The 18,675-nt window shown below is 26.1% G+C and overlaps 3 protein-coding genes across 7 annotated transcripts; 2 read left to right on the top strand and 1 right to left on the bottom strand.

Moving 5' to 3' along the window:
• The first annotated feature begins 314 nt into the window (after positions 1–314).
• Positions 315–5,560, top strand: LOC124955561 (histone acetyltransferase type B catalytic subunit-like). Its single transcript, XM_047510149.1, has 13 exons — positions 315–550; positions 684–836; positions 953–1,215; positions 1,385–1,541; positions 1,619–1,833; positions 1,947–2,098; positions 2,173–2,459; positions 3,587–3,740; positions 4,133–4,293; positions 4,383–4,603; positions 4,668–4,870; positions 4,952–5,161; positions 5,249–5,560. The coding sequence occupies exons 2-13, from the start codon at positions 688–690 to the stop codon at positions 5,291–5,293; spliced, it is 2,217 nt and encodes a 738-aa protein (XP_047366105.1). The 5' UTR covers positions 315–550; positions 684–687; the 3' UTR covers positions 5,294–5,560.
• Positions 5,214–15,935, bottom strand: LOC124955500 (V-type proton ATPase subunit C). Of its 5 annotated transcripts, none has more exons than XM_047510039.1 (9): positions 15,591–15,935; positions 14,386–14,707; positions 11,308–11,883; positions 8,257–8,443; positions 8,025–8,123; positions 7,724–7,932; positions 7,495–7,639; positions 7,285–7,420; positions 5,214–7,208 (listed from the first exon to the last, which is right to left on the bottom strand). In XM_047510039.1, the coding sequence occupies exons 2-9, from the start codon at positions 14,669–14,671 to the stop codon at positions 7,113–7,115; spliced, it is 1,734 nt and encodes a 577-aa protein (XP_047365995.1). In that variant the 5' UTR covers positions 14,672–14,707; positions 15,591–15,935; the 3' UTR covers positions 5,214–7,112. The 5 variants fall into 5 exon arrangements, with proteins under 5 accessions (XP_047365995.1, XP_047365996.1, XP_047365997.1 ...); XM_047510040.1 differs by lacking the exon at positions 15,591–15,935 and adding an exon at positions 14,808–15,516; XM_047510041.1 differs by lacking the exon at positions 15,591–15,935 and adding an exon at positions 14,861–15,516.
• LOC124955501 (UDP-xylose and UDP-N-acetylglucosamine transporter-like) lies at positions 15,172–18,210 on the top strand. Its single transcript, XM_047510045.1, has 5 exons — positions 15,172–16,625; positions 16,702–16,918; positions 17,058–17,372; positions 17,472–17,623; positions 17,722–18,210. Exons 1-5 carry the CDS (start codon positions 16,549–16,551, stop codon positions 17,966–17,968), a joined length of 1,008 nt encoding a protein of 335 aa, XP_047366001.1. The 5' UTR covers positions 15,172–16,548; the 3' UTR covers positions 17,969–18,210.
• The last annotated feature ends 465 nt before the right edge of the window (positions 18,211–18,675 follow it).

The raw sequence follows: 18,675 nt of genomic DNA, 5'->3' as shown, positions 1-18,675 counted from the left end.
AAGGAATTATAAAAATTATTAATAATAAAGCAACATATAAAGGTATAAGACTTAAACGTTGTTATACTGTTTCGAAATTAGTCTTTAAAGATTTCCAACTTTGAATTTTCAACGGTTGGTGTATTTACTAGTTTATTTTCAAAAAGATATGTTTACAGAAAGGATAATAGAAAAAGGGATATAGTCGTTTCATTTTTGGCGCGAAGTTGTTTTGTAACTATTTTAATTGTATTTAAAGAAAAAGTAAACAAAAGAAAGAGACATTGTATTTAATTGAAAAAAAAATTTTAACGATCCGTGTGGTAAGTGATTAAACTGGGTCGTTCATTTTTTAATGACAATAGAAAAGGATTGGATCGTTGTGAAATAATTATTGTTATATTCTCAATTTAAAGTTTGAAATATCAATATAAAATATTGTTTTTATTTTTTTCTTTGTTTATATATATTCAAATATCTACGCAGCAATAAATTGTTTCGTGACAGTTGTGTTCTATGATTTTGTTGTCACTCGTGGTATTATAACCTATATACAAAGATTTTTTTAAAGGTTGGATTATTTTTAATATTTTGATATGAAAATAATTAATATTAAAAATTATGCAATGATTTAAATTTTTTATCCAATTATGCAAGAGTTATTTACATTTTGCAACTTTCTTACGTCTTCCCTTTTATTCCAGTAACATGGAAGATCCAATTTCAACGCATTTGAAAAATTTAGTGGTCAGTAGTAATGAATGTTTGGAGTTGAAATTAATACGTGATATTAACGATTTAGAAGATGATAGAACTTCGTTTAAACCAGAAATGTCTCATCAAATATTCGGAGACAGGTGCATATTGTTTAATTAAGAATTTATAAGTTATTTTATAATTCCTTTGTTATTGTCTTATTAAAGTTATTGTTAAGTTTAATAATTATATAACAGATATATTTTTTCTTTATTAGTGAAACTATATTTGGTTATCGGGACTTAAAAGTGAAGCTGTATTACTCAGCAGGTTCATTAGAAACTTATTTGGGTATGACCTATTCTGAGAAAGTAAACAAGCTTACTTATGAGGGAGTTGAAGCTGATGAAGTATTATCAAAAGTTGCGGAAAAACTTACACCTAATATCCATACTAATCTAGATCCCTTTGTTGAATCTCTTAAAAAGGATAGAACATTTAGACCTTATGGAGAATTACTTTATTCTTTTTCAGTAAATGGTAATATTGTACAACTTTTCTTTTTTTGATTTCCAATCATTTTTACAAAATTTACCCTTTTGCATTTATGTATTTAATATGTTATTATAAAAATAAAATATCACATTAAATTATAATATATATATATATATATATAATATTTCTTCTATTAATTTTATTTTGATTTTAGATAATGATTGTACAAGACAATTCGAAGTTTATAAAGCAGATATGACATGCAAAGGCTTTAGAGAATATCACCAACGTCTTCAAACATTTGTTTTATGGTATATAGATGCTGCTAATTTCATAGATATTGATGATGATCAATGGCATTATTTTAATATGTAAGCATAAATTTAATATATTATTAAAAATAATAATTCGTAGCATAATAAATAACTAATTTTGATACATGAAATAGGTTTGAGAAATATAAATCATCATCTGGATATACTCAGTATGGAACAATTGGTTTTGCCACTGTTTATCAGTATTATGCATATCCTCATCATACTAGACCACGTATCGCTCAAGTATTAATTTTACCTTTGTTTCAAAATATGGGTCTTGGTACTCATTTACTGCGTGGTATTTATCGTGAGTATATAGGTAGAAATGAAGTCAAAGATATAACAGGTAATTTGATTTCAATGTCTCTTAAAATTCATCTAATAAAAACATTAATTTAATTGAATTATCTAATTAATAATATTATTTAAGAAATTCTAATTTTTGTTATACTTTTGTAGTAGAAGATCCATCTGTTGGTTTTCAACGAATAAGAGATTACGTAGACGCAATGAATTGTAGTAAATTACCTAGTTTTTCACGAGAATGTTTACTTCAAGGTTTCAATAAAACAATGGTTATTGAAGCTAGGGAAAAACATAAAATCAATAAGGTATATTTCTGTAATTGTATCATTCGTCTATTATCTTTTTTATATTATACATTAATTCATTTTTACTTTTATAGAAACAAGCACGTAGAGTATACGAAATTTTACGTCTGCGTATAACAGATATTTCAAACGAGCAAGAATATCGGGATTACAGATTAGATGTTAAAAAAAGACTGAATATTCCTTATAAACGGGAACAAAATGATATCAAAAAATTAGAATTAGTTTTGAAAAACTTGAATAAACGTTCGAATATTACATTACCTGCACCAGAGCAACGTATGAAAATACTTGAGAAATCATACCGTGTTTTGGAAGAAGATTATAAGAAGGTCGTTAAACGTTTGGAAGATGAAACTGAGTTATGAATTGCATTCAAATATTGTTTCATATTATATAAGTACATTTTTTATAATTATAAAATAGATATCGTTTATAAGATAATGTATATATACGTAATATAACGTGTTTTTTTTAATATATTTATTATATATATTTTTTCCAACAAATTTTTTTCATCTAACATACCATTCTTAAATTCTTACCATTGATGTATTTATACAATTATGTTATATTTTTTTTTTTTTTTATTCTCGATTTCATGATATTAAATTATTTTTAAAATCTGTACATATATACATATATAAGCTCACGTGTATTACTTAATACTGTAAGCTGCTGACAAAATATAAGAATTAAAAAATAATTATATTATTAAAAAATTAATGTTTCAAATTTCATAAATCAGATTTTATACGGTCCTCTTTTTCTGAACAGCATATATGAGATATTTTTTTATAGTTTAAGAAATATATAACATTTGAATAATCGTCTTATATTTATTAATAACATTTATATATATTTTATTAATAATCAAATCTTATTAAATATATTTCAAATTATATTACATTTCTTATTTTCTATATTTTTACTATATAAATATATTGATACAAGTAAGATCAGATAAATATAATCATAACGATATGTAAATATTTTACATTTACAATATTTAAAAGATTTGCGGCATGCTTATTCGAATTAAATCCCTCCCATCCTATATGCGATCGAGATAAATTTCTATGGAGGTTTTAATGGGTTTTAGGGCTAACTTCTTTTACAGGAAATCTAGGTGTTTTTATGACAATTTCCTCCGTATAAAAAATAAATAAAAAAAATAGATTTCTTTTTTTCTTTTTTCTTTTTAACAAAATTTTATTACTTTTTTGATTACTTCTATTGGCTAGCTTCTCTTACAGGGAATCTAGGTGTTTCTATGACAATTTCCTCCATATAAAAAAATAAATAAAGAAAATAGATTTCTTTTTTTCCTTTTTCTTTTTAACAAGATTTTATTATTTTATTGTTTACTTCGATATGAAATTATTATACAAATATAAATTTAATATCACATTTTATGTGTAGATTTATTGCATATCTACTGCATGTCACATGACATGCACATTGTACGTTCTAATAATAACTTATGAGTTTCTACTTCCTATTACTTACTTCCTATAGACACTTACTTTCTTTAAAATTATCTAATTATCACGGTTCTATATATGGATTATTTTCTGAAATTGTATTAGTACAGAAAAAATTATTCTGTTCCCATTTTAAAATGTCGAAGTATCAAGTTAAGGTAAGGATCACACAATTATTTTTTACACGTCACGAAGGGAATAAATAAACCACCTGTTTTATATTTAATTGTAATATTAAAACGTGTAAATCTTTTCTATTACATTTGCTTTTTATAATTATATGAATCGTCCCATGTGTTTCGTAATTACGTCGAATAAATCAATTACATGAATAAAAAGTATCTTATTAACAAGCACATTTTATCAATAGTAAAAGTAATCTCATTGTAAATTTCTTTCTTATCGGTAGAACGAATATATTTCAAACATAGCCGACATATGCGTTGTTTAAATAGTCTATATGATGTAATTAAATATTAATTTAGATACCTTAAAACATAATTTGTATAAATAGGATATTAATCAAATACAACTATATTATATCTCATAGATAGGCATTATTGGAGGGTCAGGACTCGATGATCCAAATAAACCAATATTTAATTGTCATTTTGAAACTAAACGTGAAGATGCAACAAATGAATTTGGAGTACCATCGAGTAACCTATATCATGGAACTATTTCTGGAGTAGATGTAATTTTATTATCTAGGTAATCTTTTATTTCTCTTTATTGAATTATTATTTGTATATTGATTTTATATGTAATATCTGAATTATATTTATAATTTCTTAATATAGACATGGATCAGATCACAGTATAAATCCAAGTAATATAAATTATCGTGCAAATATTGAAGCTTTAAAAATTGCTGGATGTACTCATATTCTTGCATCATCTGCTTGTGGTTCATTAACAGAATCTATATGCAGGGGACAATTAGTTATACCAGATAGTTTTCTGGATAGAACAGTTAAGAGACATGGCACTTTCTTTGATGGCACTTCTAATAAATATTCAGGTAAGATAAATTTTATATGTAATTTTTAATTTTTACATCATTCTATTAACGAATAAAATTATAGGCGTATGCCACATGCCAATGGAACCAGCATTTGATCCGCATACTTCAAAGATTTTATTACAGGCCGCAAAAGATCTTTGCTTAGAAGTAAGAGAAGGTGCAACAATAGTAGCAATAGAAGGACCACGATTTTCTTCTAAAGCTGAAAGCAATGCATTTCGCCTTTGGGGTGGTCATTTAATTAATATGACTATTTGTCCAGAAGTATGTAAAATTCTTTCTATTTTCTATATCATTTATGTATTATTATAATTTTTATTTTATTTTATTCATGTATATAACTAGGTCTGTTTAGCAAAAGAAGCAGGCATATTGTATGCAGTTATAGCAATGGCAACAGATTATGATTGCTGGAAAGAGTGTGAAGAAAATGTAAATGCAGGTGATGTTTTGGAAGTATTCCAACAAAACGTTACTAAAGTAACAGATTTGTTCATAAGAGCAATAGAATTAATAGGGGTAAAAAATTGGGATCAAGATATTAATAATTTGCAGGTAAAATGATATTTATGAAATAACATTTATTGTCTTACCTTTTTTATTTTAATCTTGCAGATGAATATAAAAACTTATTAATTTCAGGAACTCATTAAAAGCAGTAATGTATCACGTAATGCTTCATGTTAAAAAAACAGATTGATCAAATGGATTCAATTTTTTAAAGAAGTTATGCTAACAAAATATGTTTTATAATTGAAAATATTCATTTCTTTAAGTATTAATATTTATTTATATTTGACCCAAGAGTTTAATGATATCCATAGAACACATTTAATGATATCCATAGAACAAATTTTTTTATCTCCAATAAATATGTTAATGATTAAAATGAAACTTGTTATTTATTATAACACATGTATTTGTATTATCAATAAATATTAAGTAACTATTCAATGATGTTCATAGCAAGATTTATGTTTCTTTCTTATTCATATGAATTATTCTCTTTATTTAAAGATTGAACAAGTATTGTCATCATTTTAATTAAAACATTGACGTATCGATATATTCGTGGTATCTTATAATAATGCAATCAATTATTTTTAAATTGATACTAGACAAATACTGAAATAGGCATAATGAACAAATGTTGTTTAAATGAAAAGTTCTGTTCTAATATTATATATTCTTACACTGTTGTCACAAAACAAGTTTTCTATAATAAAAATTATAAAAAATGTTCTTGCTTTTACTGCCCAGAGTATTTCCTGCATAAATCAAATACAAATAAAACACTGGATAGTAATAACTCAAACATTTTATATATATATTCTCTTCACAAAAATATACTATATTCCCTTGTTTTATATATTGCTCTACATATTTAAGCTATAAAGAAGCAATATTTAATACTGTACTGTTTAAACATGTTATTTTATATATCTGCATTTTTTTATGGTATTAGAATTCTTATAAGTGATAACAGTGAAATGCCATAGTTGCATTATACTTACAGTAATATTGTGCAACGTTATTTCTTAATAAATATGTACCAAAACACTTTTTTAAGTATTTAGTATCATATACGAACAGTATTATATTTCTGGTCATTTTTGACAAAAACATAATTTTAACGTATTGCCCAGAATCCAGGCTTTAATAAGCATACAGCATTCTTATTATATGCATGTATTTTCACGCACGCTCACGTGTGTATAATGCGTACATATTTAACAATTATATTATTGGCATTTAAAGTGACAAAGTATAATCACTTTAAAGGTAGAACAAGATAACGCACAAATAATAATATGCATAAATATTCTAATGCCTACTTTTCCTGAGTGAATTAAGATCATATTGTGTTTGATTCTACAGGCAAGATTTAAAAACAAATAAAGTGATGCACAGCAACACTCTTTCTATTATAATAAATAATATAATTTCTTTACCTGTTGAAATATCATACAGAAGTTGTATGTAAAATTATGCATTTCGTAGATACACAAAAAATAATCATATTGCAAGTGAGCATATGATTAACAAATATTTAATTTTATAAACGGTAATTTTATTTCATTATCTTCTTTACTATTGCAACAAGTTATGTAAATCCAATCTTTGGCAAAGTAGGAAGAAAAGAGTATATGTAATGAAAATTAATATTTCTAAATAAAATATGTACACACTAATATTTAACTTCTTATACAAATTTGTTACGCAATTCATGTTAAATTTTATGTGCATTTTCGAATATTATGAGTTGCTATAAAAATAGTGATTTCTGATGAATAATTATACAATTACATTTTCTGGAATAAATTGTTACAATTATATGGTAACCAAAAATAAGAATGCAACGGCGTTTCTATAAATGCAAAGAAAATTCTATCTTTGACATAAAGATAAAATATTAATTCGTATGCATTTATAATTAATAATAGTCGCCTGAAAAAGTGAAAAGGTAATTGAAATATAAAGGAAGGATTTTTACAATTGTGAATTATTACACCTTGCTATCGACCATATCCACATTGATCTTATAATACACATAAGGAAAATAATCGCTTTGTCCAAATCCTAATCCAGGTATATCCACACTCTATAACAATAAATTGATATAATAATATCTAATTTGTTTATTAAATTTTATCTCATAATAAAATCAAAATCCTTACATCTTGGTTCTGTCCTGATGCTGTAGCAGAAGAATCCAAATGAGCATACAATTGATTTAAGACATCACGTAATCGTTTCATACTTTTTTTGTGTGGATGCAGTAAAATTGCTTGGAAATTAACTGGTAAACCATACCTATTTGAAAACAATATAGCAATATATAGATATATATTTATAATATATTTTTGTTAAAAAAGAAAATATATTACCTAAGAACAGATTCTACGAATACACGCAGAGCTTTAACATGAATCCAAGCACAGAAACATTCACTAAAGTTTACTTTTAACCAACGTACTAGTGATCCAAATTGTTTTTTCTTATCGGTTACCAGTTTTGTAATCTCATTTTTACCTGTATTATGCATATATATATATATTTTTATATTTATAATTAAACTATATTTATATAAAATTTATAGTCTCATACAAAATATACCTGCAGCAAGTTCTTCTTCGTTATATGTGAAATCGCGCACAATGAACTTTTTCTCACGGGCATGCAATTTAAATTCTTCAATAACTTTTTTGAACAATGTAATTGTAAATAATCCATATTCTGAATCTTCAGTTATAAGCTGTGAGCTACGTGGCACAATCATCTTTGTTAATTTTTCATACCCGCTGTACCATTCATGAAAGCTAGACCTTAAAAATATAGTAACCAGGTGTAATATAGCATGAAGACAAATGTGAAATGTTAATTTCATGTATGTGGTAAATGAAATAATAATACATACTTTGGTACAATTACAAGTAACGTTGATAAATATTCACTGTCTAAAATAAAATGCTCCTTCTTCACTAAATCTGCTAGATTTCTTGTTAACAAACTTCCTCTGTACAAAAATTTCGTTATTATTACTACTACTCTTTTTCTATATTTTATTTATTACTATTACTATAAGATATATTCGTAAATGAAACATAAACATAAAAAATTTTTAATGAACTATATAACAAAAAACTTACGTTTGTTTTTTCTCAAGATTTTGTAGGCTGCCTTTCAAGTTATTATATGTTGTTGATTTGGTTTTAAGATCTGCATCTATTTGCCCCACTTGTTTGCTAATTATATCCGCGATATTTCTTAAGGATTGTTTGATTGGATATTTTGCCATATCCCACTGGAATCGAGTTATATACGAAGGTAGATCACCTAACAAATTTTCAATATTAATATAACTATATCTAAAATTCAAAATTATGTAATGTTAAGATTTAAATTTTTAAACAAAGCTTTATCAATGTCTAATTTCAATGGTGTTATTTACTTCAACTTGATGTTATTTACTATACTAATAATTTATAAAACTCAACACTTGAGACTTATAAGAAGCTCTGTTGAAAGATGTTAATATATTGAGATTATATGTCACATTGTAACTAAAGAGTAACAGTATAAATGAGACAAACAGAGAAAGATTTTGTTTTGGTATCATACAAATTTCTCTGATTCTAGTACGCTCCTTATATATTATTCAGAATAGCAGGCAGTATCTAAACTGAATATATCGTGCAAACATTAATGTGTAGGTGCATATACAATTTATTAAAGCATTTTATATATATGATTTATTAAATAATTAGAAATTATATCAATACTACTGCATTCAATTTTTATTGATGCACCTAATGATATAGATTAAAATAATATAGTGTAGATATAATTGTATTTTTATTTTATTATAAAGACTGTTAATTATATTATATTAAATTATAAGATGCAGTTTTTATTTAAAATATATGCTGTATGCAATATTTAATATAGTGTATGATAAAATTATAGAATAGTAAATATGAAAACTTCTATCTAGGACCATATTAGCTTTCATTTATAATTAGATTTAATTTTATGTAATTTTAAGTATAAAACCTTTTATATATTTTTATCATATTTTTTTTAAACCAGTACATAGATACTTGGATATAATTGCATGATAAAAAAATAGAAAGAAATATAATAAATAGACTTAATTTTAGTGAAACTTTCATCATTTTTCCTAGTATAATCTGCATAATTATATGCGATTGCAATTGCTGAGATTTTTTTATTAACCTTCCCCAACCATTCACCACGCACACGCATACAATGGTTAACACAAATTATTAATACCTATGCTAATGATAAATTACAATGATTTTATTAATAATAGTGCCATAATAAAATAAGCCAAGCAGCTGAGATGATAAAGCATTTCATGCTAACTGAATATGAAAATAGTAATAAGAAATCTTAGTATTATTTGCTTGTTAACTAATAAATTATCATCCAAAAGTAACAGAAATTCAGATTATTTATATTAATACTGTGTAGTAGTGTAATCAAATCGTAAACATGCAACACAGCAATTTCTTGTAATTCATGTACCGATCGATAAACATATTTTAAATTTCATTATTTATGTTGGTGCTATATCTTGTATTGCTGTTAGAAATTCTTGTATGTATTCTTATTTATGCTGTATTGTACAGTAAAGCAACATATGCAAAAAACAGATATTATCGAATTGTATCAATATAGAATGTGATGCAGATTTTATATGATTATAACTTTTTTATGTATAAGAAAATGCATTATTATAAAAAGTGAAATTTAAATAATAGAATTGTTTAATATGAATGAAGAATGAATCTGTTAATGAAAATAAAGTAATTATTGCAACCAAAATAAATAATACAAAATTCTTGAATGAGTATTACTATTAATTTATGTATGATTGAAGATATTATTGGACACTTAAAATTTTTTTGTTATATATAATATTTTATACGAAATGAAAATTATATTTTGTATAATATTATAATTATGTAAGAGATTTACGTTTAAAAATGGAAGATAAATAAAATAAATAAAAACAGGAAACTTATGTTTATAATACCAAGATTAAATAGAATAAATAAGGAAAAGAAGCAAAGAAGGAAAATAGTAGTAATGAAACATGTGCATTATGCAATCAGACAAGTTCTAATTCAAATATAAATCTGTGGCATCTGGAACAATCAATCGAACATATTACATTTTGTTAAAATGAAGTATTCAGACACAACCAGTACACAGGACGCAGGAGTAAGAAGGACTAACCAAGATCAAAATATATATTGGCATATTTACCAATATAAATATTTTATCAAGTAGGTGCACGCATTTTATATTTAAAATGTGCTATAATATAGGCAAATCTCTTTGCATTCCTTCAGGTTTTTAATTTTTTTTCTTTTTTCTTTTTTTTCTTTTTTTTCTTTTTTATATTCAATGACATAAATTTTCAAATAATTTATATTTAATTAAGTTTTAAAATACTTTGGCAGTATGTAAATTAATGTGAAAATTCTTCACAGCTATAGCTTAAATTCAATAGTATAAGTACTGGAGAGAGATTGTCATGGCCTTTTGATGATATGACATAATATATGATTTATATTTATATATTTATATGCTTTGTTTCAAATTTATAAAAATGACATGATTTGTGTCCTTCCGATATTGTTAATCCATTTAAAATAATGATGAACATTACAAGTTCAATTACAGTGACAAAAAGGAAAACAAAGAGTAACAAGCAATACTTCTTCATTTAAAACAGCACACTCACATTAAAGGAAGATTTTCAAGAATTTGTTACACTGGAGGCAATAATACTGCAAAAAAGAATTCAGCATTACATACATTGCATATGTAGTGCAATTGTGCGGAATTGACATCTAAGGAAATGCGCACTAGGATCATGATATAATACAGTCATTGTATTTTGTGTGTGATACGCATTTATAATAAAGATAATATTAATTTATTTCCTAACTAAAATGGCATGCGAAAATTATTTTTTACGAATTAAAGAATAATAAGACCACGAAAGTGACAACCTCTCTCTCTTTTTCTCCCAATATTTACGCTCCGAATAAATATATTAACTACTAAAGGAGCAAATCCTTGGAACAAACGACCATAGGTCAGTTATATCTTGCCATTATCTCAGGAAAAGGTATGATAGGTTGATGTGATGGTGGTAGGATGGGTACCTGGATTAGGCAAACTGCCACTATGGTCTTGATCTTGGTCATCGCTTTGGTCCACATCATGGTCATCATCGTCATTATTGTCAACTGATGCACGATTAGAGATGATTCGGTCTGCTTTTTCAGTACTCCTAGGATGTATTGTTGACTGCCATTTGTTATCTTCTTCACTGCTGCAGGTTGATGAAAAGGAAGGGGTTGGGCTTGCAGAACCAGGACTTGGAGTAGGTGTTGAAGGAGTTGAAGCAGTGCACCAACGTGCACGGTAACATGAATACACTGACGAAGGATCATTCGACGTTCGAATATCGCTGATACCCTGAGTATTATGTAATGACTTCTTTTCAGAGTTGGATAGATGGTTCTGATGATAGTGGCTATAACGATGGTCATGGTGATGATGACGATGGTGATAATGCTGACCTAAACAGGTGGCCGCTTCTGGTTGTGACTCGTCCAACTCCTTCCACTGCTTGTGATGCTCCCTTGAAGTCTTGTGTGATGGAGTAACGGGTGTGTTTGGCGGGGTGTCCGGACCCCCTTCGGGGCTCAAGCTCTCCCCATCCACTGATGTTTGACCTATCCATTACAGCCCAGTCCCAATCTCCTCGCGATCTTTCTCATGTCTCGCTCAACTATTATTGCGTCCTACGCAAATGCCTAACGACAATGCTGACCAAACTCAATCAAAAACAACTAAGGATCGAACAGAAGACCTATGGAGTATTTAGCGAAGAATTTTTACTCTATTTTTCTTTTAACATATCTATACATAAATCTTTTTTAAATACAAAACAATTCAAAAGATTTTTAACTCTATATAATTTCTGTAAGAATATTATTCATAATGATTAAATACATTTCTATTATTGCATGAAAATTAGAATTAAATAATTAAATAGAAATTTTTTGAATGTTTAGATACAACCATGTTTAGATACAAGCATGTTTAGAATAACGCAGGAATGTTCTATTATATATAAGAATGAATTTTCTGTAATATGTAATAATATTTGTTTAATAGAATGCTCTTTGAAATCAAATTTATGATCGTTCCAAAATTTAAATTACAGATGAAATATTATACTTTAAAAATTAATAGTAAAATATTGTTAGGAATTATTTATTTTTCTTCTTAATTTTTTATTGAATATTTATTAATAAATTTACTTATAGTCGTTAAATACTCCGATGTTTAACAAAAGATAATAACAAATAAAAAGAAAAACAGAAAATGAAATAAAAAACTATTATATAAATCATATAAAGGAAAACAAAGAAAACAATTTAATAAAAAAACAACTGAACAATAAATGAGCAAAGATATATCACAAAAAAAAAGAAAAAAAGAAAAAAAAAAAAAAAATATAGAGCATTGCAAACAGGCATAAATACTAAATAGAGACTGATAACTAAATTTAAAATTAAAGAACCTCATAGTGACTAATTGGAGCTTGGTGACCACAGTAACCCAAGCAACTCCTTGCGTCCTCTGGAAGGTTTTATTCGTCGATGTGAGTGGTCCACATATCCAGAGATTGAAGTTTTATTTACCAATAATATCATTTGTTTTTTATACACAATGTTGCATGTGTGTTTTAAAAATTCTTAAAAGCTTTTGTTACAAAAATTTCGAAGGTGTACATGTATGATCATTTGTTAATAAAATAATAAGTATAAGGTAGGGAAACAGGGTTAATGTGGTCTGAATAAATTCAAGCAAGCCAAGCAACATCACAGATACAAAAATGAATTTTAGTAGACAGTAAAAATGAAATTCTTAAAATTAAGATCAATAATAAGCACTCTACAAATATATACTAATTTATGGTTTATACCACTATTGTTTTCTATATATAAGGAAGGGATTGTGCATTATCAAATATAGCTAGCCTTAAAGAACTTTTAAGATAATCAAGAAAGAAGAAAATTATTTTTACTCACTGGTAATGGAAATTTACTTTCATGTATGTATGAAATGCATGATTACTTATATATATGTATATATGTATTTGATCTTCTATTCCTTCTTCATTATTGAATATTTACTAATGCATTGTAATGTATATAATGGATTACAGTAAATCTCATAATGACAAAAAAATGATAATTCTCAATGATGAGTTATGATGAAATGTAGGTGTACTAAGAAAGGATTATTATTAACATTCGTTTGTAATACGTAAAAAATAGTGGTACATACCATATTTATCGGTAACAGTTATTACTGTACGCTACAGCAACAAAAATTTTGTCTGCATTCATATAAACAATGATTTCTGTATAATATTTTCAATTTTATAATTATTTAGTGTCAGTGTATGCAGACAAAATTAATAAAGTTTTGCCCTATTGACTTGTATTTTTTATATGTTAAGAAAAATATGTATCATTAATTTAAAAATTAAATAAACTAACTGATATACATTTAAGATTATTAAATAAATTAGAATCAAGTAGTGTATATGTATTGTGTCGTGTACAGTATTCATTGACATGCCTTTTAGACTTTACAATTTTGCCTAGTATCATATATTTATAAAAAATCGATCGATACCTGTTGCAAGGGTCCAAAATGCAAACATTTTTTTTATAAAATGATACAAGAAAATGTCGTGCATTTGATATTATTTTTTAATAGTATCAAATATGAGGATACATTTACTCAAAAAACTATATCAATTAAGAGCTTACATGCAAACATTAAAGAAATAATGCCATTATATACATTTATTAAATTTAATATTTTTTATTTAATACTTTTAAAGAATTTGCAAGTTTTATAGATATAAAGTAATAAAAACTAATTTTCAGCTATAATTCTATACAATTTTCTTAACTATATAATTCTTATAAATATCATGTTGGCATGTAAACGTTCAATTCAGTGCGGAATAAGATAAAAGAATAATAGTATGACATTTCCAAAGAAGGGAGATACCTCTATATGTGTTTAATATTAAAAAAAATTATAATTGTACTAATTTTGGACCCTAGTAATATTGGATAATTTATTATCCTATTATAGGAACTAAATTATATACAAGAAAGAAAGAAATAATTTACTAAGTATATACTCACTGTTATTGGCCAAAAGATTTTCATGCAGTTTATCTCTTTGGTCTTCTAGAACTTCTCCCAAATAAGTTGCCACTTTACGCGTAACTTGTTCCACGAATGCATCTAATTTTCCAAGATCATCTGACAGCCCAACCAACTGATCTAATGTTCCCACTTTAAGATCAGGTATATGAAACTTGTAATTTTCAGATAAAGAATTTTGCTTTGAAGTTAAATTGTTCATAGTCTCCCATGTCTGTTGACAAGTTTTATCTCCTGGTGCTGATATAAGCCAGTATTCCGTCATCTTGAACAATGCCTTCTAATTCCTACTTTTGAATATCTGAATTTAAAGGAAATAATAATAACACAGAATTAAATATTTCATAATGAACTGTTTAAAGATGTATAATATCATATATAAGATTTATTTCATAACATACAAATATATGAATTTAACAAAATAGTTCAACTTCATTAAAAAAACCTGTAGTACATTAATTTGTGGTTTTCTTGTAAAGAACCATCTGCTTCAATGTTATACATTATGTAGATTATATGACCCATAACGTTTATTAAAAAGAAATAATAAAGTAACCTTAAAATATATTATGATCGTTAATTTAATTTACGATTTGCGCGCATTAAAAAAAGTTCACAAACGAGTTGTCCTTAGATCAACGAATTACAGAAGGGGGTGTGGCATGTAATATACCGTCTGCGCTGAGTATATTATGTAATTAGGCGCGCTTTCCACGTGACGTGCGCCAACTACTACGTGAATGGCGCATGAAACTTACATACCGACAAATATAGAAAAATGAAAAGTGTATTATGAAGAATAAATATAATAAAAAGCGACGGCCTTGAATCAAGAAATAAACTAAGTTCGCTTGTATTAAAGGATACCTGTAACTGTCTTGATGACAATGGCGCCTATCGTACGTACGAATCCCAAGCGCTTATAAAATCAATACTACAACATATCGTTCTCGATTGTCGATGATATTGATATATGAAGAAAAAGTTTAAAGTATTCGATAAAAATCATAACAATATCAACATATTCCAAAGTGGTTTTAATTAACTTATTCGAGGAAATAAATAATCGCGAGAAATTATAGTTATCTTTAAAATTTGGGTTAACGTCATCGTTTGTATTCATATACAATTCAAGACTATTCCTGTTAATCGTTTTCAATTAAAAACTGGTAATATCTACTTACAATATTTTTCTGATTTTGTTGTAACAAGTGTTAATGTGGAAACGTGGATGAAATACTTAAAAGAGCTCAAAAGAGTCGTTTGTTCATCCGGACTTCGTTAAAACAATCAGAAACCATTGTGACCTCACGTGACAGTAAAATTGCGTGCTGCTGCCTCTCGACCCACCCGACAACTAAACGATAAACCATGTAATGGATCAGCTGACTTACAAAGCGTCTTCTACAAGCCCCGACGCAGTGTTGCCACTTATAAATTTCAAATAACTTTTCGTTTGCAACACGATTTCTATACTGTGAGATAGATATGTAGCGTGATAATAATTATATGTGTATATTAAAGATGTTCCTTATTTAGTCAGCAACAACTGAAAATCTGAAATCGCGCCATCTGACTTCAAAAGTATGGAGTTAAAGTCATAAACACAAGTGTTTTAGAATGCAGTTTAGAAATTCAAAAAATATTTATTGACCTTCATATATGCCTGATTAATTGCATGCGCTTTTCTTAAATCGTTAAACAAACATTATATACGTAATTATTCATCTATATTAAGGAGCTATTTTGCAAAGTAATTTATTATATTATAAACAATATGATTTATTACTTTTGTTGATTATTTTTTTACAAATTGTAAATTGCAATAATAAAAATAAATAAATATACATTTTATATATGATTTAATCATTACATTTAAAAATAATCTATTAAGGATGAACTGTCTAATTATATCAGAGATAATTTATCACCACACATTAATATTGTTATACTTCCGATAATACGATATATTATAAGAATTTACGTAATGGAATAGATAATCATGAATAGCTATTTATCAGTAGTATTTTAAATAAAGCGGTGCTTGTATTTTATGCGTCGACTAGAAACTCGAATAGTTCGTAATACGTTCGTCGAAGTGATTTGTAGGTTAAAAGAAGAAAATTAAAATAAATTTTTAAAATGCGTGCAGCAATTGCAATATTTTGTGTTTTTTTGGGATGCTGCACTAATGTAGTTTTTTTGGAACTGCTTGTTAAGTGAGTATCGATGTGTTCGCTCTTATGTAGTTTATTTAATGTATAGAAAAAAAAAAAACTTATTTTTTACTTACAGAGATGACCCAGGTAGTGGGAATCTTATTACATTTTCACAATTTCTCTTCATAGCCATAGAAGGATTTTTATTCACTTCAAAATGCGGAACTGTAAAACCCAATGTCGGTATAAAAGATTATTTCATATTAGTGACAATGTTTTTTATTGCTAATGTTTGTAATAATTATGCATTTGATTTTAATATACCAATGCCTCTTCATATGATCTTCAGAGCTGTAAGTAAAAATTATAGATGTAGTACATTTGTATCATATAGGCAAAATATCAATTATTTTATATATATATATGTAAAATGATTATATATATGTATATAATATGATCTTCATATATATATATATATTATGATCTTTTTAGGGTTCTCTGATAGCTAACATGATAATGGGTATTATAATATTAAAAAAACATTATGCATTTAGTAAATACTTATCTGTTTTGATGATAACTCTCGGAATTGCAATATGTACTATTGTCAGTGGCAAAGATATAAAATCCTTGCAATCTAAGCACGTTGAACATCTTCCAACAACACCATGGGATGATTTTTTTTGGTGGATGTTAGGTATTACATTATTAACTATTGCATTATTTGTTTCTGCTAGAATGGGTATATATCAAGAGGTATTACATGCACGATATGGGAAAAATGCAAGAGAAGCTTTATATTATACGGTAGGAAATTTTATAAGTATATATTATATCTAATAAAAATTGATATGTATCTTGGTATTAACAAAAGATTATTAATCAAAAAATGTATAATCTTTACAGCATTTATTACCATTGCCATTTTTTTTAACTTTGACATCTAATATTAAGGATCATTTAGTATTGGCAATGGCATCAGATCCATTGATTATACCTGTGATTAATTTATCTGTGCCAAAATTAATTGCTTATTTAATTGGAAATGTTCTTACACAGTATCCTTATAATATTTTATATTCATTATAATTATATAATTATACTATAATTATACTCATAATACGTAACATATATTTTCTCTTAATTGATTTTACAGATATATTTGCATAAGTTCTGTATTTGTATTAACTACAGAATGCAATTCTCTTACAGTAACATTGGTAATAACTTTACGAAAATTCCTTTCTTTAATTTTTTCTATTATTTATTTCAAGAATCCATTCACTATGTACCATTGGATTGGTACATTTCTAGTCTTTGTAGGGACAGTAATATTTACAGAAATAATACCAAAAATCTCTCAAAATCTGCAATACATTACAAAGAAAGAAAAAGTACAATAAGAAAGTATATAGTCTCAATTTTTTATTTAAACGAAATTGTGAAAATAAACGAATAAATGAATGAATAAGACATTTTCTCGTTAAATACATTATGGAGTAATATACAAAGTTAGTTTAATAAATAAAAATTGTAGTTTTAGCTAAAGAGTTTAAATTACTAATGCTGCTATATCAGAAATATATCTGAGAGTATTTACGGTCGAATTCATGTGAATTCGACCATAAATATATTTTATAAGAAATATATTAAAGGGTTTAATTGATATGGTATAAAGTATCGTAATAAACAAATGAAGTATTATTTCTTTCTAGTTCTTTACTTTTTGTTTTGCTAATTAAATAAAACGAAAGTAATAATCTTATATCTGAAGTGTACTATTCCTAATAACATAGTTTTTGAGGTTTATAAAAATATAATATAATAAAAATATAATAAGAAAAAATATTACTAAAAAAAATATATATTATAACAAATATTATTAAAAAATGAGAAGATATTCACACATTTGTGATAATTTCTTTAATAGATTAGTTTAATATTTACTAATCCTAAAAATCATACAAAATAACATTCCACAGCCAAATTAGTTTTATAACTCTACTTATGAAACAAATAAAAATGTCAATATATATATTTAATGAATATACATTATAATTACAGTGTAAATAGAAATGTTCCTATTTTTGGATTAAAAATTTTTGAATTA

The sequence above is a fragment of the Vespa velutina genome, chromosome 18, assembly GCF_912470025.1.
Source record: "Vespa velutina chromosome 18, iVesVel2.1, whole genome shotgun sequence".
Taxonomy (NCBI): domain Eukaryota; kingdom Metazoa; phylum Arthropoda; class Insecta; order Hymenoptera; family Vespidae; genus Vespa; species Vespa velutina.
The sequence above is the reverse complement of the archived record's forward strand: the minus strand, read 5'-3'. Positions and strand labels throughout refer to the sequence as shown.